Here is a 24,596-nt window from a genome sequence, read left to right as displayed (position 1 = left end):
TCTCGCTGAAGGGGAGATCAAACGGTGGAGCTTCAATTCAACGACACGTCCTGTGAAGAGGGCCCAGGGAAAAGCTTGAGATCATCTTTAATATTCCGTTAAACTAGTTAAAATGGTGCACTCATTAAATCCACGTTGGTTGAGTGGTCGGAAACCTGCTGCCTGATTGTCTTTGGGCGTTGTTAGGGCCACTGAACACGTGTCTCATCTCCAGCGCCCCTTATCATACCCCGGATCATCAAAGACCTGCTTGAGACATCAAAGCCCCATTCACTCTCACTGCGCGATCTGAGCAGATCGGGCTAATTTATTGAGCGCGATAAAACCCGCTTTATGAATAAAAAATATCAGATCAATATCATTCGCTTCCAGAGATATGCGTGGTTTAACTAGGAAAGCTTGATCTTGACAAGGCAATAAATAAAAAACCTATAAAAAGCTTTATAAATTCCTCGTTCATCATAGATCTATGAAAGAAAATGACTAGAAAAGTCCAATTTGGTCAATCCGATGTATAACTAACACTCGCATAATATAACGAGACGGACAGAGGTAAACGATAACCCTTTTGAAAGCGGGCTCTTCTACAACAGCTTCCAATACTGAACTGCGTCACGATCAAGTTCAAAACACGTGAATAGTATATTTATCCTTGTTTGGTACATGCTTTTTACAAGTTACAAACCACAGGGAGGTGCACCTAAGGCACAGCTGCGAGATCCCAAACAGTGATAATATTTCTTACACGTTCTAGCATGCCACTGAACTTCGGCCAGTCAAATGCCTGAAATGCGAGAAGTAGTTAAGTATTATTACCTTATTGTGAGAATATACCGTGTTTCTACATCCAGCCAAAACTGAATGTACACAACGGACATAAACTCGCTTTAACTTTATACTGATGCCTATGATTACTTGTTGGGCTTTGCAAACATGACTACAGATAGTCTTTGGTTTGGAAAGAAACTTGCGCGAAGACTAAAGCCACATATATCCCTGACTCTCTTTTAGTGTTTGTTTTAAAGGCATTGTTAAGATGTTCGCCAATCCAGAAAGTCGCGGAATGCGTGGGGTAATGAGTTTACAGTTCTAATGGCAGAAGCTGCCAACTACGACCTCCGCTACCCCGGGACTTTGTAATGCATACCTTACTTATTCCGTTTCGTGATGTTGTTAACCAACTGTCATCTTAATCAACTTTCTGACGGAGAATGAAACCCAAAACCTTGGCTTAAAGAGGCGTTTCACATCAAATTCACGCCACCTACAAGTGTGCTTACCTCTTTTACTTACCCCCTCCCAACTGACATGAACTAACTCTATACGCTGAGGGCTTTGCCAAATATTGTAATAGCTTTGTGAGAGATTTGATACCGTCGGAAGCCTGAGTTGTATGACTTTCTATTAAATGTTATCAGTTATTTTTTCGATTTTCGAGGCTTTCATCTAGATTACAGCCAGGATGTGTTGTCTAATATAATATTTCTAACTTGCTTTTCCATTTGGCGCTGAGTTAATGCCCTGGCCTTCTCTGTTCTAAATCTTACAGCTATCTGCTTTAGAAAGAGTTGGTGCAGTATATACGTGGTCAGCTGCCAGGTTGCTGCGGTCAGTTCATGTGGCTCACACAATGGTTTTAATGACCCTAAGATGGAAATATCAAAGCACTGTCACCGAAGTAATCAAAATAAACTTCCACGAATGAAGCAGAGTTCCGTACCAGGAGGCCCCTGGTTTTAAAACGCCCAATACAACCCTTCCCTTAAACCGGAGGGTCATTGTCTCCGGACGACTTCTCGCTCACTGGACCTTTTAACTTCTTGACCATAGTTCCCCATACAATTAGCCAGCGTGGTTATCCACTATGACCTTTCATAAACATTGTAAAAATTTTACAAATTGCTCAGCGTTTTCTTGATAAGGAGATAAGGGTATGTCGGTGTTTTTCCCTTCATGAGACTAGTAGCAGCCACTCGTGTAATATTTTTGTGGCCGTACAGTCAGTTCCACGTCACGCCGCTCGAATAATGTTCAGATGCTGACGATATCTCAAGCTCCATTACAAATTTTTGTTGAAGTATATATCTGATAGGCGTATCCCTTGCATGCACATAGCTGGGAAACATAAGAAAAGTGGTCATTGGGTTAGGCCCCTTGTGATTCCTTCTCACAAAAGAATATGGACATAGGTGTAAATATATTTATCTAGCGGTATTCTGCTGTCCAGCTCTCTGACACTCTTGTCTGTAGTGTATAGGACACGACTGCCTGATCAAGGACAATGGCTATTCAATGTCCAGCTAACTCACAGACATCAATGAGCCCATGAGAACTCGAGCACGTTTTGCAGTGAAAAGATGACAAGTTAAAATCGCCATTAACGATGCTCGAACAAGCTGTGTAAAGTGACTTGTAGATTTATGACCACGAGGAACGAGTAGTCAAGACAGGTTCTACTTTCAGACAGGCCGAGGACTACTAGCCTGACTTCTGCCCGAAAGACAGCCATATGCAGCACTGTAATATGTTTAACAATTTGATCCTTTAAGGTTAAAATCTCCCGCAGATTTACATGTTCAGCATATATTCGGAAAAGAATTTCTGGTCTAACAACTGGAGAAAAAACAACTTGTAAGATGAAAATCTGGCGTGCTACAGAAAATATGTCACTATTTGGGGGAAATGCATCGGGAAGTTCTGAAGTGCAATACACGTATAAAAGAATACGCTTGGGGAAAGCTACTCGATAAATAAATCAATTAAGAGTGTGGGTTGGCACCTTTAATTAGCCTTTCACTCACCAAGGAGTCTGATAGAGGAGGGATTTATGGACATGCCTCTTAACCCCAGCCGCAATACCACACCTCTATTAGTAGCTGATTATCGTGGCTGCGATTCCTGGCGGGGCCAACTCCGCAAGATCGACGTATATAACAAAGAGCCCTGTATCATCGTAATTGCAGGAATGGTGACGGTTACACACTTTTTGGTCGACCAGCGAAAATCAGGGCCGTATTATCTGCTGCCATACCGTGGGGAGCAGCCGAAAATTATCAGTAACTTCCCTGATGCGAGCAAAGTATCTGAGAAATGGCACATGAAATGGGGAACCGGAATAAGGTCGGGCTTCACAATCGAGGGAAGATTATCGTATGGGTTAATTGCCAAGTATCTGTAACCATGTCAACTTTGTGCGTTGACCACTCCCAGATGACACCCCCCCCCCCCCAAAAAAAAAGCATTGTGCGTACAGGTGTCTCGTAACAGACTTAGAATGCACAGACAGAAAAGCCGTGAATTGACAGCAGAAAGAAAAAACTGAGAAAAATGATCACGCCAATCGAAGCTGAAGATCTAGCAGAGATCGAGACAAGGAAACGCCCTAAGTTACAATCGGCTTAATTTTCGAGGGTTAACTGATGTTGACGGGACGCTGAATGATTGGAATTGAATGAGCAGAGCTCGCTGTATGCCGACAAAACACAGACTGCCTTCAGCTGACACGTATCTTGCGTAACGTAGCAGAGTTGATGTTGTAAACTGTCAGATAAGTAACGAGGTTTGGCCACATAGGTACGCCGAGCAGACGATATGTCAAAGATTGTCAGCTAACTCAGCGGAGTATGAACAGCAAGTATTACAGGGTTCATGAACGACATACTTAGAGCTTGTTAAATTCTCTGCCCCATGTCATTAATAAAGCCGGAGATTGTGCATGGCTCGAGCTATGACAGTGCCTCCCCACTCGTTACAAGTTACACGTTACAGCCACCAAAACTACCTGCCAGACACAGATTGGGAACCGGCTGCGTTGGAGAATGCTCTATTTGTACGTAAACCATATACGCTGTCAAAACGAGCAACTGACGAACTTCACCAGGAATGGATATGGAACGTATAATAAAAGCAAATTAACTGTTGCGAGCAATGGGAACAAAGGGACGATAACAATGATATATTACTGGTTAAAAACTCAGATTTGGATTTTGTTCGAAGCAGCTGAAAAGAAATAAAACCCCCGGTCAGTCAATTACCTCTGTTCACCTTTGAGACACTGATATAAAACGTCACATTTATCAACTAACCAAGTGGGTGGATGAAAGTTTCATGCAGGTGGACATGTACAGAATGTAATGGATCTCATAAACATGGTGACAGATAAGACATAATAATGGGAAAGACTCAGTTTCAAGGGGTCGAATAAAAACAAGCAAAAGAAACATGTCTGGAGGAATTTTTACAAATTGAATGAGAAAAACCGGATAGTCTGTTTTCCGTGGAGTCACGTGTGAAGCTTGTTTTATATGCTGCTGTGTGTGCTATCAATGAAAAGTAGCCCCAGGCCATTGCGTATAGAGACAATGAACACGAATTTAGACTTCCTCGTGGCCGGTTTCTAGCCATGATATGTGATGATGTGAACCATCCACACACATTTATTAAACGCTTCAACACAGACCAACCATTACACAAAAGTCAGTGCAAGTTGTCTCAATTAATACAAGGCACGCGGGAAGCTTTATGTACGTGTAAATCATGGGGAAAAGATGCTTTTCCTGTGCATACGTACAGCTGTTCAACGTATGGCAACATCACAACACTAATTCCGCGCTAGTAGTACCTCCAATAAGTAAATTGTCAGATTAAAAATAAACATTGAGTACTAGCATTGAGCATTCTCTGAAGAATGGTCAGCGACATTTTTTACATGATAGCCCTAAGTTAGTAGAGGTAGGCACACAAGTAAAGTGATACAGAAATAAGGCTTTCAAAAGAGCGGGGTAATAAATCAATGATAGCCTGCCATCCGTAAACTTAATATGAAGCTCCTGTCTGCCTTCTCTGACACCTTTTATGTTTGCCCACGGCCATGTGCACAAAACAATTTCACTTTTACGACATGTCTTTTTTGCTAGGGTCAATTTTCTGACCTTTCACAGAAAAGCTATTAATTGATGGTTTTGGGGGACAGAGGAAGACGAATTGTCTAGTAAAGTCATTCAAACCCGCCCTGACATATGTAGGAGACATACATCCTATTCTGCATTAATTGCTGAGGTCAACGATGTGAAAAGCATGCATACCTCAAAGATAAGGGAATGTCCCATTTGACTTGACTACATTATATTAGTGTTCTCACGGCAAATTATTTACAGGTAAACAGTCCTGATAGGCGTTACATCTGCTGAAAGACGCCACACCGTGATTTTATACAGACGGGAGATCTTGCCTTCAACGCTTACATCTTAATTGAGGTTTCAATTTTCGTTGAGATAAATTATTAACCTAACATCATCAAAGTACTAAAAATCATTACAGATACGTGGGTGAGTACATATGACAGTGTTCCATCCATGTAATGTATCAAAAGCTGTAATAGGACAGTGTCAACTTAAAAGAGCTTATTAGGCTGGATTGATAAATGAATAAATTCGAACATGTTGAAAGTTCCACGGTTGTATATTAACTATTTTCTATGATGAACCCGTGATAAAGACAGATTTTCCTAGCGCGACTGACGGGTACGCTCAATTCCTTCTCCACGTTTCACATTCCCACGTATGTTATATCCGAAGCACTTTCACCAGTGGGTAAAATTTATCATTTAAGCGCGTATATCTTAACGCCATCAAACAACGTTCGCAGATGAGAGTATAGAGGAAGCATGAATCAAGCAATAATCCACCCTGTTATGGCTGGTGCTGTACACACTTAACATAGATGGAAGAATGAAAGGTGATGTAATGCAGGCGGTAGGCCCACCCCCGCCCCATCCCCCATACCCTGCCACCTCCCTTTGCCGTGTGTCAGATGTTCTCTCATTCCCATGACTTCCCATAGAAGCAAACTGACGGAAATTTTATGTGGGATGAACCTTCATGAAAAGCAAAGATAAGTAACTATATATTTAGCGTAGCGCACTCAAGGTTAAAGAGCAGCTTCTACACCATAGACGTTAAGAAAGCGATACGTTGTGACAGACCGGCTGATTATATCGCTGCAGTCTCATAACAACGTGCACCCGGTGCATCGCTGACCGCCGAATAAAGTTCTCCTAAACACCTGTTAAAGACCACCTGGCGTACAGAACCCACTTTTAGAATAGGTAGTACAGAGCCCATTATATTAACTTGTTCGATAAAGTTGTAAAACGCATGTAAAAGACGTTGTCTGTAGTAAGCCTGGATCAGTAATTATATGTTGGTCAACAATAAACAGGGTAAATTATACGGCATGGCCGGGATCAAACGCTGCGCACATAGTTGTGCACATAGCTGCGCACATAGTTGCGCACAAGGTGGGGGTTATGGGAAGCATAACACCCTCGGGTCCGTCTACGTGTTACTGTACACATGTAAAAAGTCCCAAGCATATTTTTACAAAACCATTCTGAACAAGGAAAAAAGTTCAAACTTTACCACATGTGTACGGATGCTGATGGGGAATCTCAATCTGGTTCTATTTTAAGCCATCATCCTGAGCCCTTCTTACACGTATTTCGCGAGTTTACAACAGTAAACGTTGATTGATAAGCTAAACTGTATATGCCATACCTGAGCTACCTAAAAAAGTGTAAACAGATCTGTGCACTATTGACATCTCACTGAGACGAGAGGAAAACTTGAATAAACCCCTAATCACCACATACGTTAATAAATTACCCCTTACCGACAATTACATATTCTAAGTCCATTAATCTCAGCCTCGTTAAAAACTAAGATTAATGGTGATATCAGACAACCTCCCATATCAGACTTCGGTTAGAAAATTGAAGGTTTGAAGGTCTGTTACATGTCATTAGAAAACATTCAAAGTCGGGACATTCCTCAGTATATATTATCAGCGTATACTTAGCAATCCTCATCAAACAACCCTTCTGACACTCTTACGTCGTGAGTGGGTAACATTTTATATGTAACGATATAGCAAAAAAAAAAACTTGAGAATGTGTCAAAACGCGGACCCACCACTAGAGAGTACGAGCACTGATTTTTGCATTAGAGAAAAAGCTTCGGGTTAAGAATAGGTAGTCTGAAAGTTTTAAAAAGACTATTGAGCGACGGGAACAAACTGACATTTTTAATAGAACATCCCACAATAAAAAGAGCGTTCCTAATGTGAATTTTGCGAATGTGTTATATTCTGTTGAGTCCACATGACCTGCCATGAATAATATCGGCTTCCCCCTGACCTGATTCCTTCAATTTATGACAATTTTCTTTATTTCCGTCTTCACGAGGTTCGCTAAGTGACAAAGCTGTCGTCTGATCTTACGTCTAGGGTCGCTCCCGGTGCCTACTTCGCGCTCAAATTTGCCGCTCAGATATAAGAGACGACGCAACAAAACAAGTGAACTTAAAAACACCTTTCTCGATATCTTTATGAAAACATGTCACCGCTTTCAAAGGTATTATTTCTCCATTCATTAACCCGCTGCATTTAAAGCCGGGGCCATTCAAAAAATTCGCTTATACACGAATCTGGGTCACCACACGTCTCGACGACCAACTTCTGCAATATTTCAGAAGAGTTACATTCACATACGCGTCTCGTTTTTGTTCATGTCACCAAAAACGACATCAGTAGTTTAAAGGTACTGGCCAAAAGCTATGATTATTTTCTATTACTCCACAATCATTGAAGGTCAGTTAACTTGCTTTGATTTTATACAGATACATCTACGACGAGGTGTTCTTATTATGACTTTACGAACGTCCATCATGCTTATTTCATGTCCCTGGGCATTATTTGTACATTCAGGCCAGATGAGGGGGTATAGAGTAAGACAAACAAAATATATGACTCATCGCTCGGCTCTTACGGGGGCTGTAATATATTGTCACTAAATGTCCCCATAAATAAACCGATGTTTATCTTATAATTTAGAGTCAACTACTAGACAGAGAGAAGTCTGCGGGCTCGAATTCACGCTGACATTTGTTTACCTGTTGTAATGGTTTCCTAAAACATCCGTAATAAAGTACAGACGGGCCCTTATGTATGGTTAATGGTGATTAGGACATGTTTAATTATCTTTTCCGAACATCTCTAATTAATACTAGCGTAAAATAGACTTCACGCGTGTGGTCCAACCAAGTCGTCATTGTGTAAAAAGTAGACCAAATCTCTTTCTTATAATGTCTACCTTATCTACATGAAATTGAATTGTCGCCACAGTAGAAATGCATTTAGGCAATAAATGAACTGTTCCATGTTACCAACTCTAGCTGATGTAATTGACTTCGACAAAAAAATACCCTTGGCTCAGTATCAAAGCTGGGGTCATCGAGAAGCTAGATGACATAGTGCAGTGCAGACACATGTACAAGATTAAATACATACCTACAACAAGGAGAAAAACTAACAATAACCGTGAGGAATGTTGAATTACTTTTACATTTCGCTGATAAACCGCACACCTAATACTGTTATGCTACTTACAATAATATCAACACTGTAACCATTATATTCTCTTCCCTAACATATGTGTTAAACCAGATCGAATGAGCCTGCCTTATAACTTTTACAACGAAGCCTATGTGGAGCGGTATACATGGCCATACGAGACACGGACAAGTATTAGCTGCCCTCTTCAACACAAGGGCCTTTAGAATGAGAACATTCAGCTGAAAATGTCTTTTTTCCCCGCTGACAGAGCAGGGATAAGTATTGCCCCTCATAAACCAACATTAGTTTGTCGTTTTTACGACCAGGGCCTCTTCATGACTCTCTTATACTGGAGGTTAGAAACTTTAGCCACCGGCCGATTCCGAGTGGTTTCCAAAAGCCAAAAACACTTGACGCTTCAAACGCCGGAGATGAAACTTTGCCGTAAAACCAATGGTAACTTGTATCAAATGAAAGGCAACCACTTCACCAGCAGATGGAGGTTATAGTGTCACACTCACATGTGTGACACTATAACCTCCATCTGTTTTTGAAGTGGTTGTGAAATACTGAACGAATTACTAAATGATCTTTTTTATTGGAAACAAGTTTGCAGATTTGTGAGCATTCCAGCTGAAAATTATTCTTTTGGCTTTAATTAACCATTACATTACGTTTTTCAGACTTGGTTCTCCTTATTTTTACATAGTGGAATAACGAAAAACTCGAATAAGATTCATGAGGCTATAGCAGCACAGAGTTGAGTTTCTTTGAGATGTGACGTCACACTGGAATGACTGCTGACTTGTGTGAGAAAATCGACTGTTACTCGGAACAGACAATGCTGTTTGACAGATTGAGAGACGGTGTTGATTATTACCAATCAAAGACAGTGTGAGTTAGAACACTGGACAGACACACCCTGGGCGATAGAATGTCCTCTGACTAGGACACCCTAACAGAGGGGCCCCTGGCAACTCGATCGCAGCATTTCTGCTGTGCGTGGCTAAACACTTTGAAACGTACTTGAGACGTTTCAACTTGCCAACAAGGAGAAGAATTTCCATGTAAGGCAGCCAGTGTGCTCCTTGTATTCATTGTCCATTGGCGTGCTTCAATAATTTTAAGGTAAAACTGCCAGAAGCTGCATGTAAAAATGACACAGGCTTAAGCCTTGCAAGTACGGACCTTGAAATCCAATAAGATGTCCACATGTGTTGGAGTGTCAGTAGTGTGTAGAATCATTGTTTGTTTAGGATTCGTAGTTATTTGTTTACCAATGTTACGTGAAACACGGAAAGTGAACAAGTACGGTGCATTTGTCAGTGCTTTGTTCAAAAGCATTTGTGTGACTGCATGCAACTATGTGTCGCATAACACATTAATAACTATAATTTTCAGGCCGTCGTTTATGAGATAATAAATCAAACGACTAGCACTAGCACACCAGAGCCTTAGTAACCCGCTTTCAGGTAAGGTTTTCTTCGTAGACAAGCGACCGACTTGGATAGATACAACTTGACTTTATCGCCATGTCTGATAACGTTAGTAACAAAAAGCGAATGTAATAATAGTGTAGTCAATAATTTGTAACTCGATTCCCTAAGATTGGCACAAGATTACCACAACCGGGAACAATACAGCTACTTATTCTCCTGTTTGTCGATCACACGGTGCCCTTGTCACTGCATTACCCGCACGCAGGGAAGTTTAGTCTTTCGTGCTACCTCGCGGTGGCCTCATCGTTATTTTTTGTTCATTTCATGATGAAGGATACACTGTACGTGTCGGGCGGAGATAAATTGCTTGATCAACGTGCATGTGGACTAGCCGTTGCGTAACATTGGAATCAAACCCGATAGCTGGGTTCTGATAGGAACAAACAGCGATTGCTATCGACTCATTGTACTTTCTCTCACGCTAACGATCACGACAGGAGAAGTGAAAAGGTGACAAAGACACGAAACAAGACCACAACAATAACATGGGGCAAACTTGTGGGACAATGACTGCAATGCCCTAATCATTACCACGTTTTTCTCCTGTCACCGGATAGTACTTCAAACAGGTGCGACCCGCGGGGTCAGACTAATTGCTGGGCAGAGTTTCCCCCCAGTGTCATACGGGACAATGACCAGACTACTTTGGAGAATCTGTCCACGCCTTCGAAAATGCTTCCTAGGTTAACAAGGTAAATGTGGGATGCGCCGATGACAAGCTCGAATGAGTCAGGTCACTGGTTCTCCATATTTATATAAAGTTCAATATCTTTAAACTTCAACCATGAATAAGACTGTAAAATCTTCTGGATAGAAAACGCGTATGCCGATTAAAGAAATGAAGGCTGTTAAGTAATTAGAACTACGCTTGTGTTTGTGGGGATTACGTTAACTTTTACAAGCGTAAATTAATATATGTCTAGCATGTATTCTAAGAGGCTTATTACATATGGAACGGGTTTATGCAAAAATGTTGAAACACAACTTATAAAAGTGACAAGGCTTTCCTGGTGTCTTCGGGGTGTTTTGAGAACATTGTCAGAGCTGAAGCCTACGAGCACTTTGTTGGGTAAAAAGTATTCCACTTAAAATACCATCGTTTAGCTTACATATTATTGCGATGGCTATTATGCTGGGGTTTATGTAGCTTGTCAAACAACCATATACGTCATTTTGTGGACAGTATCTCACGAGGCCTCATAATGACGGATAATAAGACAAGAGCTCGAATTTTTGATGCTGCAGATAACAAGAGAACCTAAAACCAACAGCCGAAACCGTAGCCTTGTCTTTGTATAGCGTCACCGACAACCCAGTGGGTCAACCGGAACGACGAAGGCTGCTGGTAACAAGCAGTCACAGGCTTGTAACCCGCTGTCAGCCTTACGCCATACTCCCTAGTTTCAAACTCTTTTTGCCTGGCGCGGTACGATCTCAGTCCCGGGATTATTACCATCAAAATGCAATTGTTAGCACGCTATGAGGTAGGGAAGAATGAGTTGTCGGAGTCATGACCCCAGGAGGTTGAGACCAACTAGAGAGCATCGGTCTAGCTCCTCAACGAAACGAAGGCCCATAAACATGTCACACGATACACCAACCTGCCCACAACACACATGCGATCAATTCCCAAAACGCAATAGGAATTCCTTTTAAGAAACAGCGAAGGTTTTTGTACATTATTTGGTAAAAAATATCTACCCTCTGTAACTAAATGTCATTCAGAAGAGTTGCCTTCCTTTCTGAGATTTTTAGCAGCCGCTATACTATAGCAGCCGCTATACTAAGGGGGGTATCTCACCCTTAGCGCACATAAGACGCGCGTCACATGTTTTAATCAGTGATTAACAAGAGAAATGAGAGAAAGCTGTGATAATACTTACCAATCTGCCGGCTTCGTTATTTCTGAGGTTCATAAGCATTCTGGCTAAACCTGGGGAATGTCTCGGGTGGTTCTTTTCCCTTTCTCTTATGTCTACAAACATTTTGGCAAATCTATATCCATATTCTAAATTATCACCACATCCGCCCCAGATCCAGTCTCTGTGTAAACTCTTCGGTCTGGAGGAACGACTACAGCTACACTTGCTCAGTTCTCCCTCACGGCACCCCCGGCTTATAGAGAACACCACTCCAGCTGCAGATATTGCGTGAGTAAAGGCTGCCTCGGGACTAGCTGCAACACAAAATAAGGTAGACAACTACAGGTTTGCGGCATCAGGAAATCAGTTGTGGAAATATACATCGAAAAACCGGTAAAATTCAAAAAGCAGTGCGTTTATTTGCTTAATATTTTGAAGTTCGAGTTTGGAATAATCATAATAAGTCTAAACGTAAGAAAATTATTACATTTACGATCTTGGATTGAACTCGAACTATCCAGAAGTGGAATGACGTTTTTATTCGTGTATTAATCTGAAGAGCCTGTTCACACGGAGGCGTCAGATGTGCATTTTTATGTAAGTGAATGTATATCAGGTATGGTAAGTTTTTTGTGAGAGTGGTAAAGGAAAAAGCTGGCAAATTGTGTGGATTCGAAGGGTGGAAAAGAGGCACGCAGTGAAGCAAAGATCCGAGCTTCACGTTGACAGCCGTACAAAGAGGTTCGGCCACAAAACACATCAAGGTGTGGTGTCTTCCACAGGTACTCGGGAAGTTAAATACAAACTTAAGGTGTAACTTTACAAGCAATTTACCCATGGCTCAGTGTTTACTAGTTAACCGTACCTAAAACGCAGAGCCCAAAAGCGAATTAGAGCAACTAAAATAAATCATTTTTGCTCTCCATGTACTGTGTTTACTTTTTTAACGACAGATTCGGCAAATTCTAGCTGAATATGTCGACCATTACAAACACAGAAAGACTGGATAAAAAGAAGGTCAATACTGAAATATGCAAATGTTGTCTCTCTGTCGGGAATTATCTGCATGAACTCTGCAGAAAAATGTGACAGACAGGGAGATTCAACAGTCAAAGACTATACAGTTAGGTAAACAAACGTGTAAAAAGTTATCCACTTCAACCGTGACCAGGGAGGAATTAAAAGGCCTCCGACATTCTCTTCAATGATCCATAGTCTTTGTGCTCATTGTGTTACCTGGCTACCTTTATCTGCCGACACACAAGGCGTGTGTTTTGTTACGTGTACGATGCAAGGCCCCACAGTTTGGAAATAAAACGATCCATTATCTATCACTTACGTCATAATTAGTTTATCTTACAGGTGCAAATACTCTGAATGGTTTGCTTGTGTGTCTGTAAGTGTTTGGGGCCATTAACTTCACACCATGGGCAAATCAATCAAAGTTTCCAACAGAGCCGATACTTAGCTCAAATCTAGTCAGCGGGTAACTTAGAGAAGCAGAAAGCGCTTAAAGAAAATGCACCATAGAAGAATCTTATCTTACTACAATCGACACTAGCCGTTAATTAAAATACCATTACCACCATTAACAGTTCTGAGTCAATGAATATATCCTTATAGTACCCGTTGAGGAGAAAATAGTGTTCCCGTGTAGCCACATAACATAAAGCTGAACGCGATGGTATACTATCCCAAATGTAAGCTGGTCGATTTATCAATGATATGTGACGTTCTTATCATAGTTAGAGGTCATTCATCTGTTTACATTGAGGAGTACTTAGATACCTAATCTGCCGTGTGTTTTGAACGACCTCATGTTTGGATTTTTATTGAGCTAAAATGTAGTGCATTGGATAAAGCATTAATCTAATAGTGACTCTATACTGTGTGAGTTGACAAAGACAAATATTCTAGAGGGGCACTGATAATCTATAAATGTATATACTTGGTATTGTGTGTAATATACAAAACAACTCCCGGCCCATAGAGGTAAAGCTACATTGTGTAATAAAATAAATGGCTACAGCAGGTGGATTAAAACTCGGGACAAGACTGAAGTGAACAGTATTTCATCTACACATCCGTGTATCCAAAATCCTGGACCTTCATGGGAAACTCCAAAGTAAAAAAATCCCATCGCAGATGGCCATTTTTTGGGGGGGTTTTTTGTTTACCACATTTCAACACGTACTTCTCTATATGCCTACATACTCAAAGGTGAAATAACGATAAAATACAGCGACCCCTAGTGATAAATCTGTTAACAGCTTAGTTCTTTTAAGACGGTTCCTTAGATGTAGTGAGAACACTTTGATGTGGATATGCTGATATTAAGCTAAGCATATTTTATGCTCACCCAGTGGTCAAACATGGTCAGTGATTTGCTTATGGACAAGTACTGTGGCTAAATATAGGATAGCTTGGTCACTTCGTGTCCTGTTAATTCTAGTTTATACACTGGATATAAAGAAAAACTACCTAAACTGCGCCTAGTGGACATAGTATTTATTTCGGATAGTATTTAAATTAATGATGAAGTGTTTCATATATGGGACGTGGATGTGTTGTGCATACACTAAACTGACATCGTATAAACAAAGACTAAACATATTTAATGATCTGCCTGAACCCTTGACAGGGGTATTGACATAACTCATTGCTTCCTACAGATAATCCATTCTACAATTTTCTAAACAATGCCTATTTTGCTGATTTCTTTATGTGTGTATGTTCCTTATTACAATGATCCGGTCAGAATAAAATACGACCATTTATTTAAAAGTTTTGTGTGCCAAAGGTGTTTGTAATGATTTAGACAGAAAAATATTAAATTTTCTACATTGTTTACCTAAAATAATCAACCCATGGCTACCAGTCTGAAGGTTTTTTTTCTTTTTTTCTGGTGAAATGGGCGAAGTTTGCACAGCTGTTCCAAGAAAGCTGAGTTTCATAACTTTTTAAGAATTAACAACTGTGACCCGTGCCTCAAGTCCCTAACAGTGTGCACATGTTGGAAGTCTCAAAGCGAAGGCTGGATACACTGTACAGAAAATGTGTCGAAACACAAAAAATGTTTCATTTTCATTCCATTTGATAGATATCAGTGGGGAGTGGTGGGGAAACCGCCGGTTGTGTCTTCTGCAGCTTTCTGTCTAAACCACCAGGGAATTGTTTATTTTACCTTTCATCTCCAGTCCCCATTGTTTCTGTCATGTACAATGGAAATAGGTAAACGCACTCCATGGTGAGACACTGGGAAAATTAGCAGGAAAGCAGCAGCGGGAGAGGAAAGACAGACAACGCGTCTTGTGATCTCAAGTGTTTGCACCTGGCCACGGGAAATGGCACCTTGAGATCCCCTTGTCAACTCACCAAGGTTCTTACCGTCCGCTTATTAATGACAGGTGATATACACGTAAATATTGACCATATGAACTGTTGAGACGCCAAATAATTCACTTACTTATATCAATGGCGTACTAAGTCGAATATGGAAAACCTAAATATAAAGAAGTTCATGAAATTAACCGCACACTTACCAATGTTTAGAACTGGTCCGAAAACTGATGAATCGTCTGCGATTGTACTGCAGTTCCAGCGTCTGTTCTGGAATTGCCTTTGACATTCCTGAATGCCCATACTAGCCCCATGTCCTACACTGGGCATATGATCATGGTAACTTTGACAGAGTCTAACCTGGGCTGGACTGAGGCCCTTCAACTGCGTACACAATGGTTGGGCCCCTATCACATACAGCTGCGGGTTTCGCCAGGCCTTGAATCCACGAACTCCCAGGTTCCTAGAAAGAAAATCCCCCATAAAAGTCTCATAATGTAAAAAAATGGCATACAGGTACGAAATGATATGTGTCAATGTAAATTCTTGTGAGAATGAGTTTTAATACTCCAGCGTGTAACTTCGCAATTTCTGTAGACCAGAGGCACTAATGTGCAAAGTTTCATAACGTCAAAAGGCCGAGCAGCATTTACACAGTGTTGGATTTACGCTCTGCAAGATTGCACATAAAATGTGGAGCAACTGGGAATATTTGACATTTCTTTAAATATCACGTATATATATCCATCATCAATCAGAGCGTCTGGCGGAGCCAACACAAATGTGACATAGAACATTGTCATGTTAAACACGTTAATTGATTAACAGCACATTAGTAGTGGCTTATCAATGAAAAAAAAAATAAAATTCAAATGGAAAAAGGTGTGACAGCGAATGATGAATGAGCCCAGTCTAACGGTCTGCATAAATAACAGATGCTTGCTTTATTGTTCATAAGAAACACTGGATGGGATTTAATACCGGCACATATATCTCAAACCGTCAAAAAAGTTACCTATTGACAGCAATATAAGTCTCCCTATTTTTCATTTAGTTAAGATATAATTTGCAAATTTTCATCAATTCAAAAAAGACGAAGTATAACAGGCGTTACTTACCACCAGGTATCAAACGCGGAGACACACAGACACTGCAATATCATAGCCACAAAGGTAAACAGTCCGTATTTCCATCGGCCCAATTGAGCCATTTTTACACCTATTATGAAAGTTCCACTGCTCTGAAACAAGTCCTGTAGAGAAATCAGACAAAGTGATGGTTTGTAGTTCAGGATATGTAACCAACCCTCTGTTAATATAAGATAGAAACACTAAGTCGAAGTCCGATGGTAATCAGGGGTAGAATTTAGGTAGGAATGGGAAGGTATCTCCACAGGTCTGCGGCGAACATATGCGGCGTGAATGTAACACGGGAGAGCCCTGGCGATGATCAACTTGTTACTCCGTGTAACCCCCGTGCTGACTTCTGTAAACACACCCAACTCCTGGCTCACTGATACTGCCGTAATTGCAGGCGTTTTCAATGGAAACGAAGCGAAAAGAAACAAGAACGTCTGGAGTACAGAGCCTTTAAACACGAGCATACACGTACACAAAAGTAGGTATACATATATATGTGTATGTGTATATATATATGATGTCTGTCATAGACAAATGTACTTGAAATCCGTCGTTACTCACTCAAGACTACAACTCTGAGACTGACGAGTGGCAAGTGTCGTGGCTTTTTCTACTCTGGTCTGGAGGAAAGCCACCCAGAGATCTTTGACTATGAAAACCGATGGAGTTGTTGATAGGCAGTGAAGATATATCCTGCGGTGGACAGGGATTAGTGCTATCCATTCTCCCTCCGCCTTCCGGGGCCCTCCATGGGGACTTAAGACAGAGAGACAGATCCTAGCAGAGACTAGCGGGGGAGCCTATTGAGGCGAACAACACGACAAAACGGGGACGTGTGAGACCGGGCGCTATGCACAATTTGATTGGCTGTGTATGCTCTATTACAGGTGATTAATATTTCATTCTTCTATCCACCACAGAGGGCTGACTTCAGGGCTGGGATTTGACTGGAGGAAAATTACGTGTGGCCCTTTCGCTGGGCGGATCGCTTGGGGCTGTTCGACAAACTTGTTTGTGGCTACCATACACCAGCACAACAGGGACCCCGTATCGACCTTGGGAAACACACTCCGGCCTATATTCTCATTAAGACTAATTAGTTTGCTAAAGAATTTCAAATGTTTTTTTTCAACGAACTGATCATGCACTTTTTGGTATAAAAACAATAATGATTCTTTCAGTTAAAGTTTATTTAAAACTTTACTGAAATATTGGCAGAGTAACAATATGACATCCATGTGCGTAGTGATGAAGTAAAGCTGGCATTTTTGATAACTAATAAATGAACAATATATAATTACAAGTCTTTTTTGTATTTGTCTTCTTGGTTTATAACACTGTTTGTGCTAAATATTGATTCGCTCAGTTTTTCGTATATAGGATTACACGTAATTTGTAGAGGTCTGTGCACGCAATGATTGAATGTCTAATGACATTAAAAAGTTGTGGGAGTAAAGTCACTCCAGTTTATGGGGTTAACCACGACAATCCATCTACACGAGACATCTTTATCCTGCAGTGTATTCACTATTTCCTTCTGTCTAACACATTTTAAAATCCATGTCAACATGCACATCACAATTTGATTGATCACCAGCCACACTCCCAGCTTGCCAGATTTTAGCGCATGCGGACTTTCAATTTCCGAAATACTTAAATGAATAAAGACTACTGTGTGGAAATGAGATGGCTCGAGTTTTAACTTCACCGGCCTATAAATAAAGCTAGGCAGACAGGTATAACGTTTATTGTAAACTGACAAAGGATATGTGTCTTTGAAGTCTGATTTGGATTAGCCATAATGAATAAAGAAGCAGTCGCAATATGTGTTATGTACGGAATGACATCAAACACTCGGATATTTCGCTAGACAGCTAAAATGAGGAAATGCCAACGGGAAAGTCCACTTTTTATTGTATATGTTCCTAGAGATTCTGGTTCATTGATATATACTGTATGGTAAAAAGATTATGGCCGTGTGAATGGTATTCAGTAAAAATGTCTATCAGCGCCACCAGTATATATCAAACGCAAACAGGTTGTAACAATGGAAGGATACATATACAAATGTTTTTCCTTGAGACTTCAAAGGGTGAGTTAAAGCTGTGTAGAAACCAGTAAGCAAGTGGAGGCGTTTGTCTGTGTAAACAAACACGTGTTACATCGCTTAATGGAACCTGTATACAATTAGCCTGTACTGCCAAGACTAAAACACATGTCTCCGTGGACTGCGCGCATTTGACAGATAATTCGGAATTTGCACCAAAATATTTTTTTTAAAATTTTAAACAATATGTTGGTTGAAATTTGGAGAATCCCATACATGAAACTAGCATTGAAATGGTGCACAGATGAAGGAATGCTCTCATATGTAAAACTTATCGAAGCTGCAAAAAACTTACTCATTGCACAACCTTTAAACTGTTACAACTTACCTGTCTGTTTATATCATTATGAAGTACATGTTTCAATTACAGGTTATGATCCATGGACTCAAAGTTGTTGTAAATTCCTGCAGATGTCCATAGACATATAAAGTTTCCCTAGGTACTGTGTGAACGGAAAGCATACATAGAGGCCGCTCCGTAGCATAGCACAACCTTGCAACAGTGGATGCGAAGAGATTATAGTCCCATATGTGATAATTAAACCATCAAATAAGTCAAAGTTTCTGTAGGCTCTAAGAGAAAACTGGCCATGAACACGGTTGCAGCATGTAACTGTGGCAGTTCAAGCTGTCGTGCCGTGTTGCTGCTAACCATCATCCTACATATCAGGACCCTGATCGCCCATAGTAAAGTGTTTCTCGAGGCACGCACAATTTCGGGCTGTCAGAGTAAACTTATCTCCTTGACGGACTGGCTGATGAAGAGATCAGCCCTTCTCCTACAATTCTCACCCCATACCTTTGAACTGTCCTCCCAGGATTTCCACTCTATTTATCCGTCCAGAGAAGAATGTCACCTAACTGTATACATGTTACGGGTAAACTACCTTGTGTGTGTACATCTAACGCCGTAGAGTTTCCCTATGTACAAAGAGAGTGGTCACACTTTTGATAAGAGCTATTGTTGCCCATTACCCGAACGTGATCTGTAGAACTTTCTCATAGACCAGCGAACATCTCGTGTTCAACATCCACAGAAAGCAGTGCATTAGGGCATATACGCTAGTGTCGGTAAAAATTAAAGTTACTAACAAGATTTAAACAAAAGTGGTTCAACTGTGAAAAAGGGGGTCAAATGCACTGAGAGGAAACAACCCACCGCCCAGGTAGTATAGTATGTGGGCATACATACTCAGGTTCGAGGGTCCCTAGGGAAAATGATACAGATCATTTGCACCTGAGCGGGAAAGCGGCTAGGTTAATTAGTGTCCACATGGTCAGTTTAGGGCAAGGACCTTCAATGGTATCATTGTCACACCTTCTTTAATGACCAAGGCTTGAATTTACTTAAAGGTAAGCGATACCGGAACTTATGGGAATTTTGTATATGGTGTTAAACAGGACTACTCGATCAGGTACAGAGTCCGTCGTACGCCCGAGGGAAGGGGAATGAAGTCAGCCGCATCACCGATAACACGTCGCGTTTAACAAGGGGAAGGCTATCTGACCACACATCAGGGTATATCGTCCTACCATCAACACATCTTCATTGTGGCGAATCACCTACCACGAGACAAAGGCCGGGGTAAAAATGAATAAAAGATGGATCACTTTCAGCTGAAAGCGTTAGACTTAGATACTTCACACAAAAATTGTCAAAACGGCATATTTTGTTAGTGGCGATTTATTTTAGTGCCTCAATCCTCAGGCGAGGGATTGATTTACCGGACATGGCTGTGCAGGTGAGATGGGCGATAATGGAGGAGTACAAGAGTTCGGATGTTACATACTGCGTATACATGTACAGCCTACAGCTGTATATAGATACACACACACACACGTATATATATATATATATATATATATATATATATATATATATATATATATATATATATATATATAGCTGATGGACCAGATCTCCGGAATGTTTTCACAAAATTGGTCCTTTGGCTGTTCTATAGCCTGGTGACCTAAGCGGTTGACAACGTCGACAGTCTTTTATCCGCTTTTTCATAGGTGGAAAATGAAGGGGAAAGAGACATCCACAGGAATAAAGTAGGTGAATATAGATCTCGAAACACCACCAGCCCGTATGAATGAATTCTCTGTCTGGCGTGGCGCTTAGGGAAAACGTACAGGTCCGTTATGAGGCAGGCTTTACCAATGGCCCACAAAGGGGTGGCACTAGTTTCTATATACACAAACACGACAGCTGTATAGCTTATGGCTTTAATAAAATTTCCCTTTCTTAAAGTGTAATATAGGATTTTGCATAAATCATAAGTCGAAAGATGAGTTTGCACGGACAGACAAAATACGCCACGGATTATTTGTAATACAGAGAAATTTAATAATGTTGGTTATGAGGTTGGATACCTCTATAACTTTATGACATGGTTGGTTTCTACTGATAGTCTCTCTGTCCCGGACAGTAAATGTTCACACTGGGGGTCGCTACGGGCCCATTTTACAGGGTAGCGCCACACGTACATATTTGTGGTTTTCGTCATCATTGTATCGAACAAGAGGCCACAATGCGAGTGTTGGCTTAACTGATGTAGGTAAAACCCTGTACACAAACAGTCAGCTACTGAAAAAAATACATGAATAACAAACAAAAAGAAAAAAAGAGCTGACGATATGAAAAATAAATTACCTCATGTACTAATAGGAAGGCCGAAACAACCCTAGCATGTGTATGTGGAAATATTCCACATTCCTTAGGTTTAAAACACTGAAAATGCCATTTAGTTTATTCTTTGAAGTAGATATGTAGAGCGGAAGTGGAGGTGGGCCAAAAGTGAATAGGAGAGGAGTCATCTATGTGTTTAACACCTTCCTACGGGCCACCGGTTAAATGGCCCTTAATCCACTCTTTTAACCACTCATTAGATAACGCCTAATTTGCCCACAGTTGATTAAAATTTGTCACCAAACAGGCCTTGTTGAAAGACAATAGACAAAACTTCTAACTGTAACTGTAAGTAAAAGACTTTCAAATCACCACACTGCCCCCCCCCCCCCCCCCGAAAACATTTGACATCTGAGACAAATGTAATGTGTGTTTCCTGAAAGACTTGTCGAAGCAGGCCGGGAAGCGGGGGTGTCATTTATGACTGATGTGGGCGTGACCAGGAGGATATTTCTGTAGTGCCATTGTTAGACAACAGCAGGATGGCCAGTGAATAAACAGTCTAATCCCTTAACAACTGACCCCCCGACACTCGGATCTCGTTATGCTGACAATTATAACACAGGAAATACATTTATAAACAACTTAATCGTTCGGGTCAAAGAGACGTTTACTATTTCAAAAAGTAGTTCTTCGAGGCATGTTCCATCGTTTAATTATGCCAGCACAATTGCAATGTGTTTATACCGCCATGCAGACACGGGCGTGATGTAAGAGATGTAATTGAGGGCAATAAAGGTATCGATTTACGCTCTTCATCTGCTTGATTACCGAAGATTTATTAACCCTTGTGCACACCATTTTATACCACATGATTTTAGCATCCATCCGTTTCTGGTTTACGCCAAACGCTAAACAGCTTGCGCACTTCCATCCCAAGGCAGGTGCGATGCGTGCCCCGATTAGATACCATTGGTTATATAGTGGAGCTGAGTAAATGAAGATTATACCATTAGCTAGATAGTGAAGCTTATAGTAAATGAACATTACTTACATCGATATGTAAAAGAACGGCGCGGAAAACCATGCAACAGCTGCTGCTCTGCACATTAAATATGCAATAACACTAGATCAATGCATGTTCGTATATTGAGCACTTCTGGGCCCGCATTAAACGTTTAAAGACATAAGTCTTAAATTTAAACACAACTATATAATTAATTTGTTACTTTGAAGAAAGTTTGTACACTGATACTTTACTGCCAAACAATTTGAGTTCTCTCCTCTTTTGAGTTTGACTTTAAACTTGGAATTTAGGACTTAATCTTTAATACTTTTAATGAATGCATCAACTGATGCCTTATATTACGAAAACCAAGTATTATAACTTTATACGATTCATGGCCCATGATTTTACATTAGAAATTGTTAATTCTAACGCTGAAATACCCAAATATATATATATGAAGATATATATATATATATATATATATATATATATATATATATATATATATATATATATATATATATATATATATCCTACTCTCTATTGCAGTTGGCACTTGGTAAAGATGGAGATGGTTTATACTGAGAATATAACACAACGTATTAATAGTGTATGAAACGTTCTTTCCACCATGGAACAGTAACAAATCTATGCTTCGAAACAGGCATACGTATATACCAGTCGTCAACCAATAAGGGCGTTCTAGGTCAATAATCGCAAGGCCAATACCCAAAACGACGAATAACACAAACCACCAGAAAAAGCTAATAAAGTATATAAAGTACGAAATTATGTCGGAATCATGCAAAGAGAAGCAGTCAACAGTTTTATCACAATGTTTTGTAGGCCTATGTGTTATTTGCTTCATGAAGAACACACATCCTATTGTTTGCTGCTACAGTAAACATACTTAGAGCACGTGCACTGGTTTTAAGCATCTTCGCTTCCCTGATATACATCTTTGACCTTATAGTTCTTCTCGTGTGTGTCTACATAAACCATGAAAGTACTTGAAATACAATAACAATTAATCAGTATAAATGTGGACACAACAAGGACTGATAAAAACTCATGACTGCATGTTTTCCCCATGCATTTATTAGTTTACCCCTATATGACTTGTACATGTAATATATTTAATAATTGTTTTGTGTTCTGATGGAATAATACATTATGAAGTTTGTTGACATGGGCGGAGAAATTTAATAAAAGATGGATTAAGTTATTTGTACTGTCGCTACACGTTCACTGTCATACCGTGACCGGTTTGGTACTGCCACTTTGTACATTAATCTATGCGCTATGTATGGGTGTTAATCCGACTTTGACTGTGCCACAGTTGGATTAGGGTAGCTAATACCCGGCATCACCCCTCACTTGAAATCTCATGGACAGTTGATCACAAATGGATCAGTGGCTGCACAGTAAGTGTTGTCGTCTTAAGACGTACTAGAATCAACAGGAAACGTCAAAATTGGAAAACAAACCTATTCATCTAATTCTATTGAGAGACGGCGATAATCCGACAAACACGAGTAAGGCGGAGCAGTTTAATAGAAGAAGAATTATCCGGAAAGACTAATCATAGATTACCCACTTAAGGATCGCACAATTCAACAAATGCATGCGTATATCAAAGACAGTGTTTGATGAGACAATAGAACAATTCAGGGCTTGCCGGCTTCGAGTGGCTCTACAGAGACGACACTGACACTTGACAGCAATGGCACCCATTCCTCTCTATTCAGACTTGATACAGACAAACTTTGCTTTAAGTCTTGCCCCAAACTTTATCTTTAGAACCTGTTTACTCTAAGAACACTAAAATCATCGAGTTTGTTAAATGGTGGAACAAATTTTAAGTTGTTCTCTCTTCAGCTCTGGATGACACTGGGTACTTCCTCCATAATTTAAAAGTAACCTTCAGACTGTGTGTACATAATTAAGAACGGAGATAAACTCCAGGATGTCAATACTAATTTGCTCCAATTAACTGTTTTATTGTCTGTGTATGAGGTTGACTTTTTGTCCAATTAATAAGCAGGTTACCACTTTAGAATTATTAGCCATATGACGTATATCCCTTTCTTTATCCCACATTTAATTTCATATGCATCATATGATAAGAAAAATATTCAAATCAACATAAGATGGGGGCTTGTGAGTGACAGCAAAAGCCATGCTGGTACTTCTATATTCTCAACCTTGATTTAAACAACGCTGATAGTGTCGTATCTTAGAATCATGCACATTTTACTCAAAAGATCTGTGTCGATATAGGCATTAAGGCTCATTTACATTATAACGACTTTCACAAAATGCCAACACCTAGATTAAATTTTTATATTTATGAAAAATCACATTTATGAGTCTTATTTGAACTTTAAATATTAATATGAATATCTTTTTCCCTTGATTGTATATTATCATATCTCATGGAATGAAACCATGAGTATGAAAAGGTATTATTTAATACGTCTGTGCAAACGACCAATGTATTATGACTTGGGTTACTCGCGTCTCATACTGCAAACATGCAACAGCCGAGATTGAACTCACAGCGTCGTTTTACAGGAAAACTTGAATTGTAAGGAAATAGGCGTGGGGGTTGAGACTGA

General features: G+C 40.2%; 1 protein-coding gene and 1 long non-coding RNA gene across 5 annotated transcripts in view; one reads left to right on the top strand and one right to left on the bottom strand.

Annotated features, from left to right (window-relative positions):
- LOC135470352 (uncharacterized) overlaps positions 1 to 17,254 on the top strand; it is a 34,079-nt gene extending 16,825 nt beyond the window's left edge. The window contains exon 3 of the long non-coding RNA XR_010444386.1: positions 17,148 to 17,254. This is a non-coding gene — a long non-coding RNA (uncharacterized LOC135470352). The remainder of the gene's footprint in view (positions 1 to 17,147) is intronic.
- Positions 1 to 24,596, bottom strand: part of LOC135470351 (protein Wnt-5b-like) — an 82,597-nt gene that overhangs the window by 4,339 nt on the left and 53,662 nt on the right. For 3 of the 4 annotated variants that reach the window (XM_064749228.1, XM_064749227.1, XM_064749229.1), the window contains exons 3-5: positions 16,207 to 16,340; positions 15,292 to 15,551; positions 11,771 to 12,063 (exon numbers count right to left, since the gene is read on the bottom strand). In XM_064749228.1, coding sequence (XP_064605298.1) covers positions 11,771 to 12,063; positions 15,292 to 15,551; positions 16,207 to 16,298 — 645 coding nt within the window. In that variant the 5' untranslated portion in view covers positions 16,299 to 16,340. Of the gene's footprint in view, positions 1 to 11,770; positions 12,064 to 15,291; positions 15,552 to 16,206; positions 16,341 to 16,788; positions 16,919 to 24,596 lie in introns of those variants that run through there. The other variant, XM_064749230.1, reaches the window with a different exon arrangement.

The sequence above is a fragment of the Liolophura sinensis genome, chromosome 7 (assembly GCF_032854445.1).
Source record: "Liolophura sinensis isolate JHLJ2023 chromosome 7, CUHK_Ljap_v2, whole genome shotgun sequence".
Taxonomy (NCBI): Eukaryota; Metazoa; Mollusca; class Polyplacophora; order Chitonida; family Chitonidae; genus Liolophura; species Liolophura sinensis.
The sequence above is the reverse complement of the archived record's forward strand: the minus strand, read 5'-3'. Positions and strand labels throughout refer to the sequence as shown.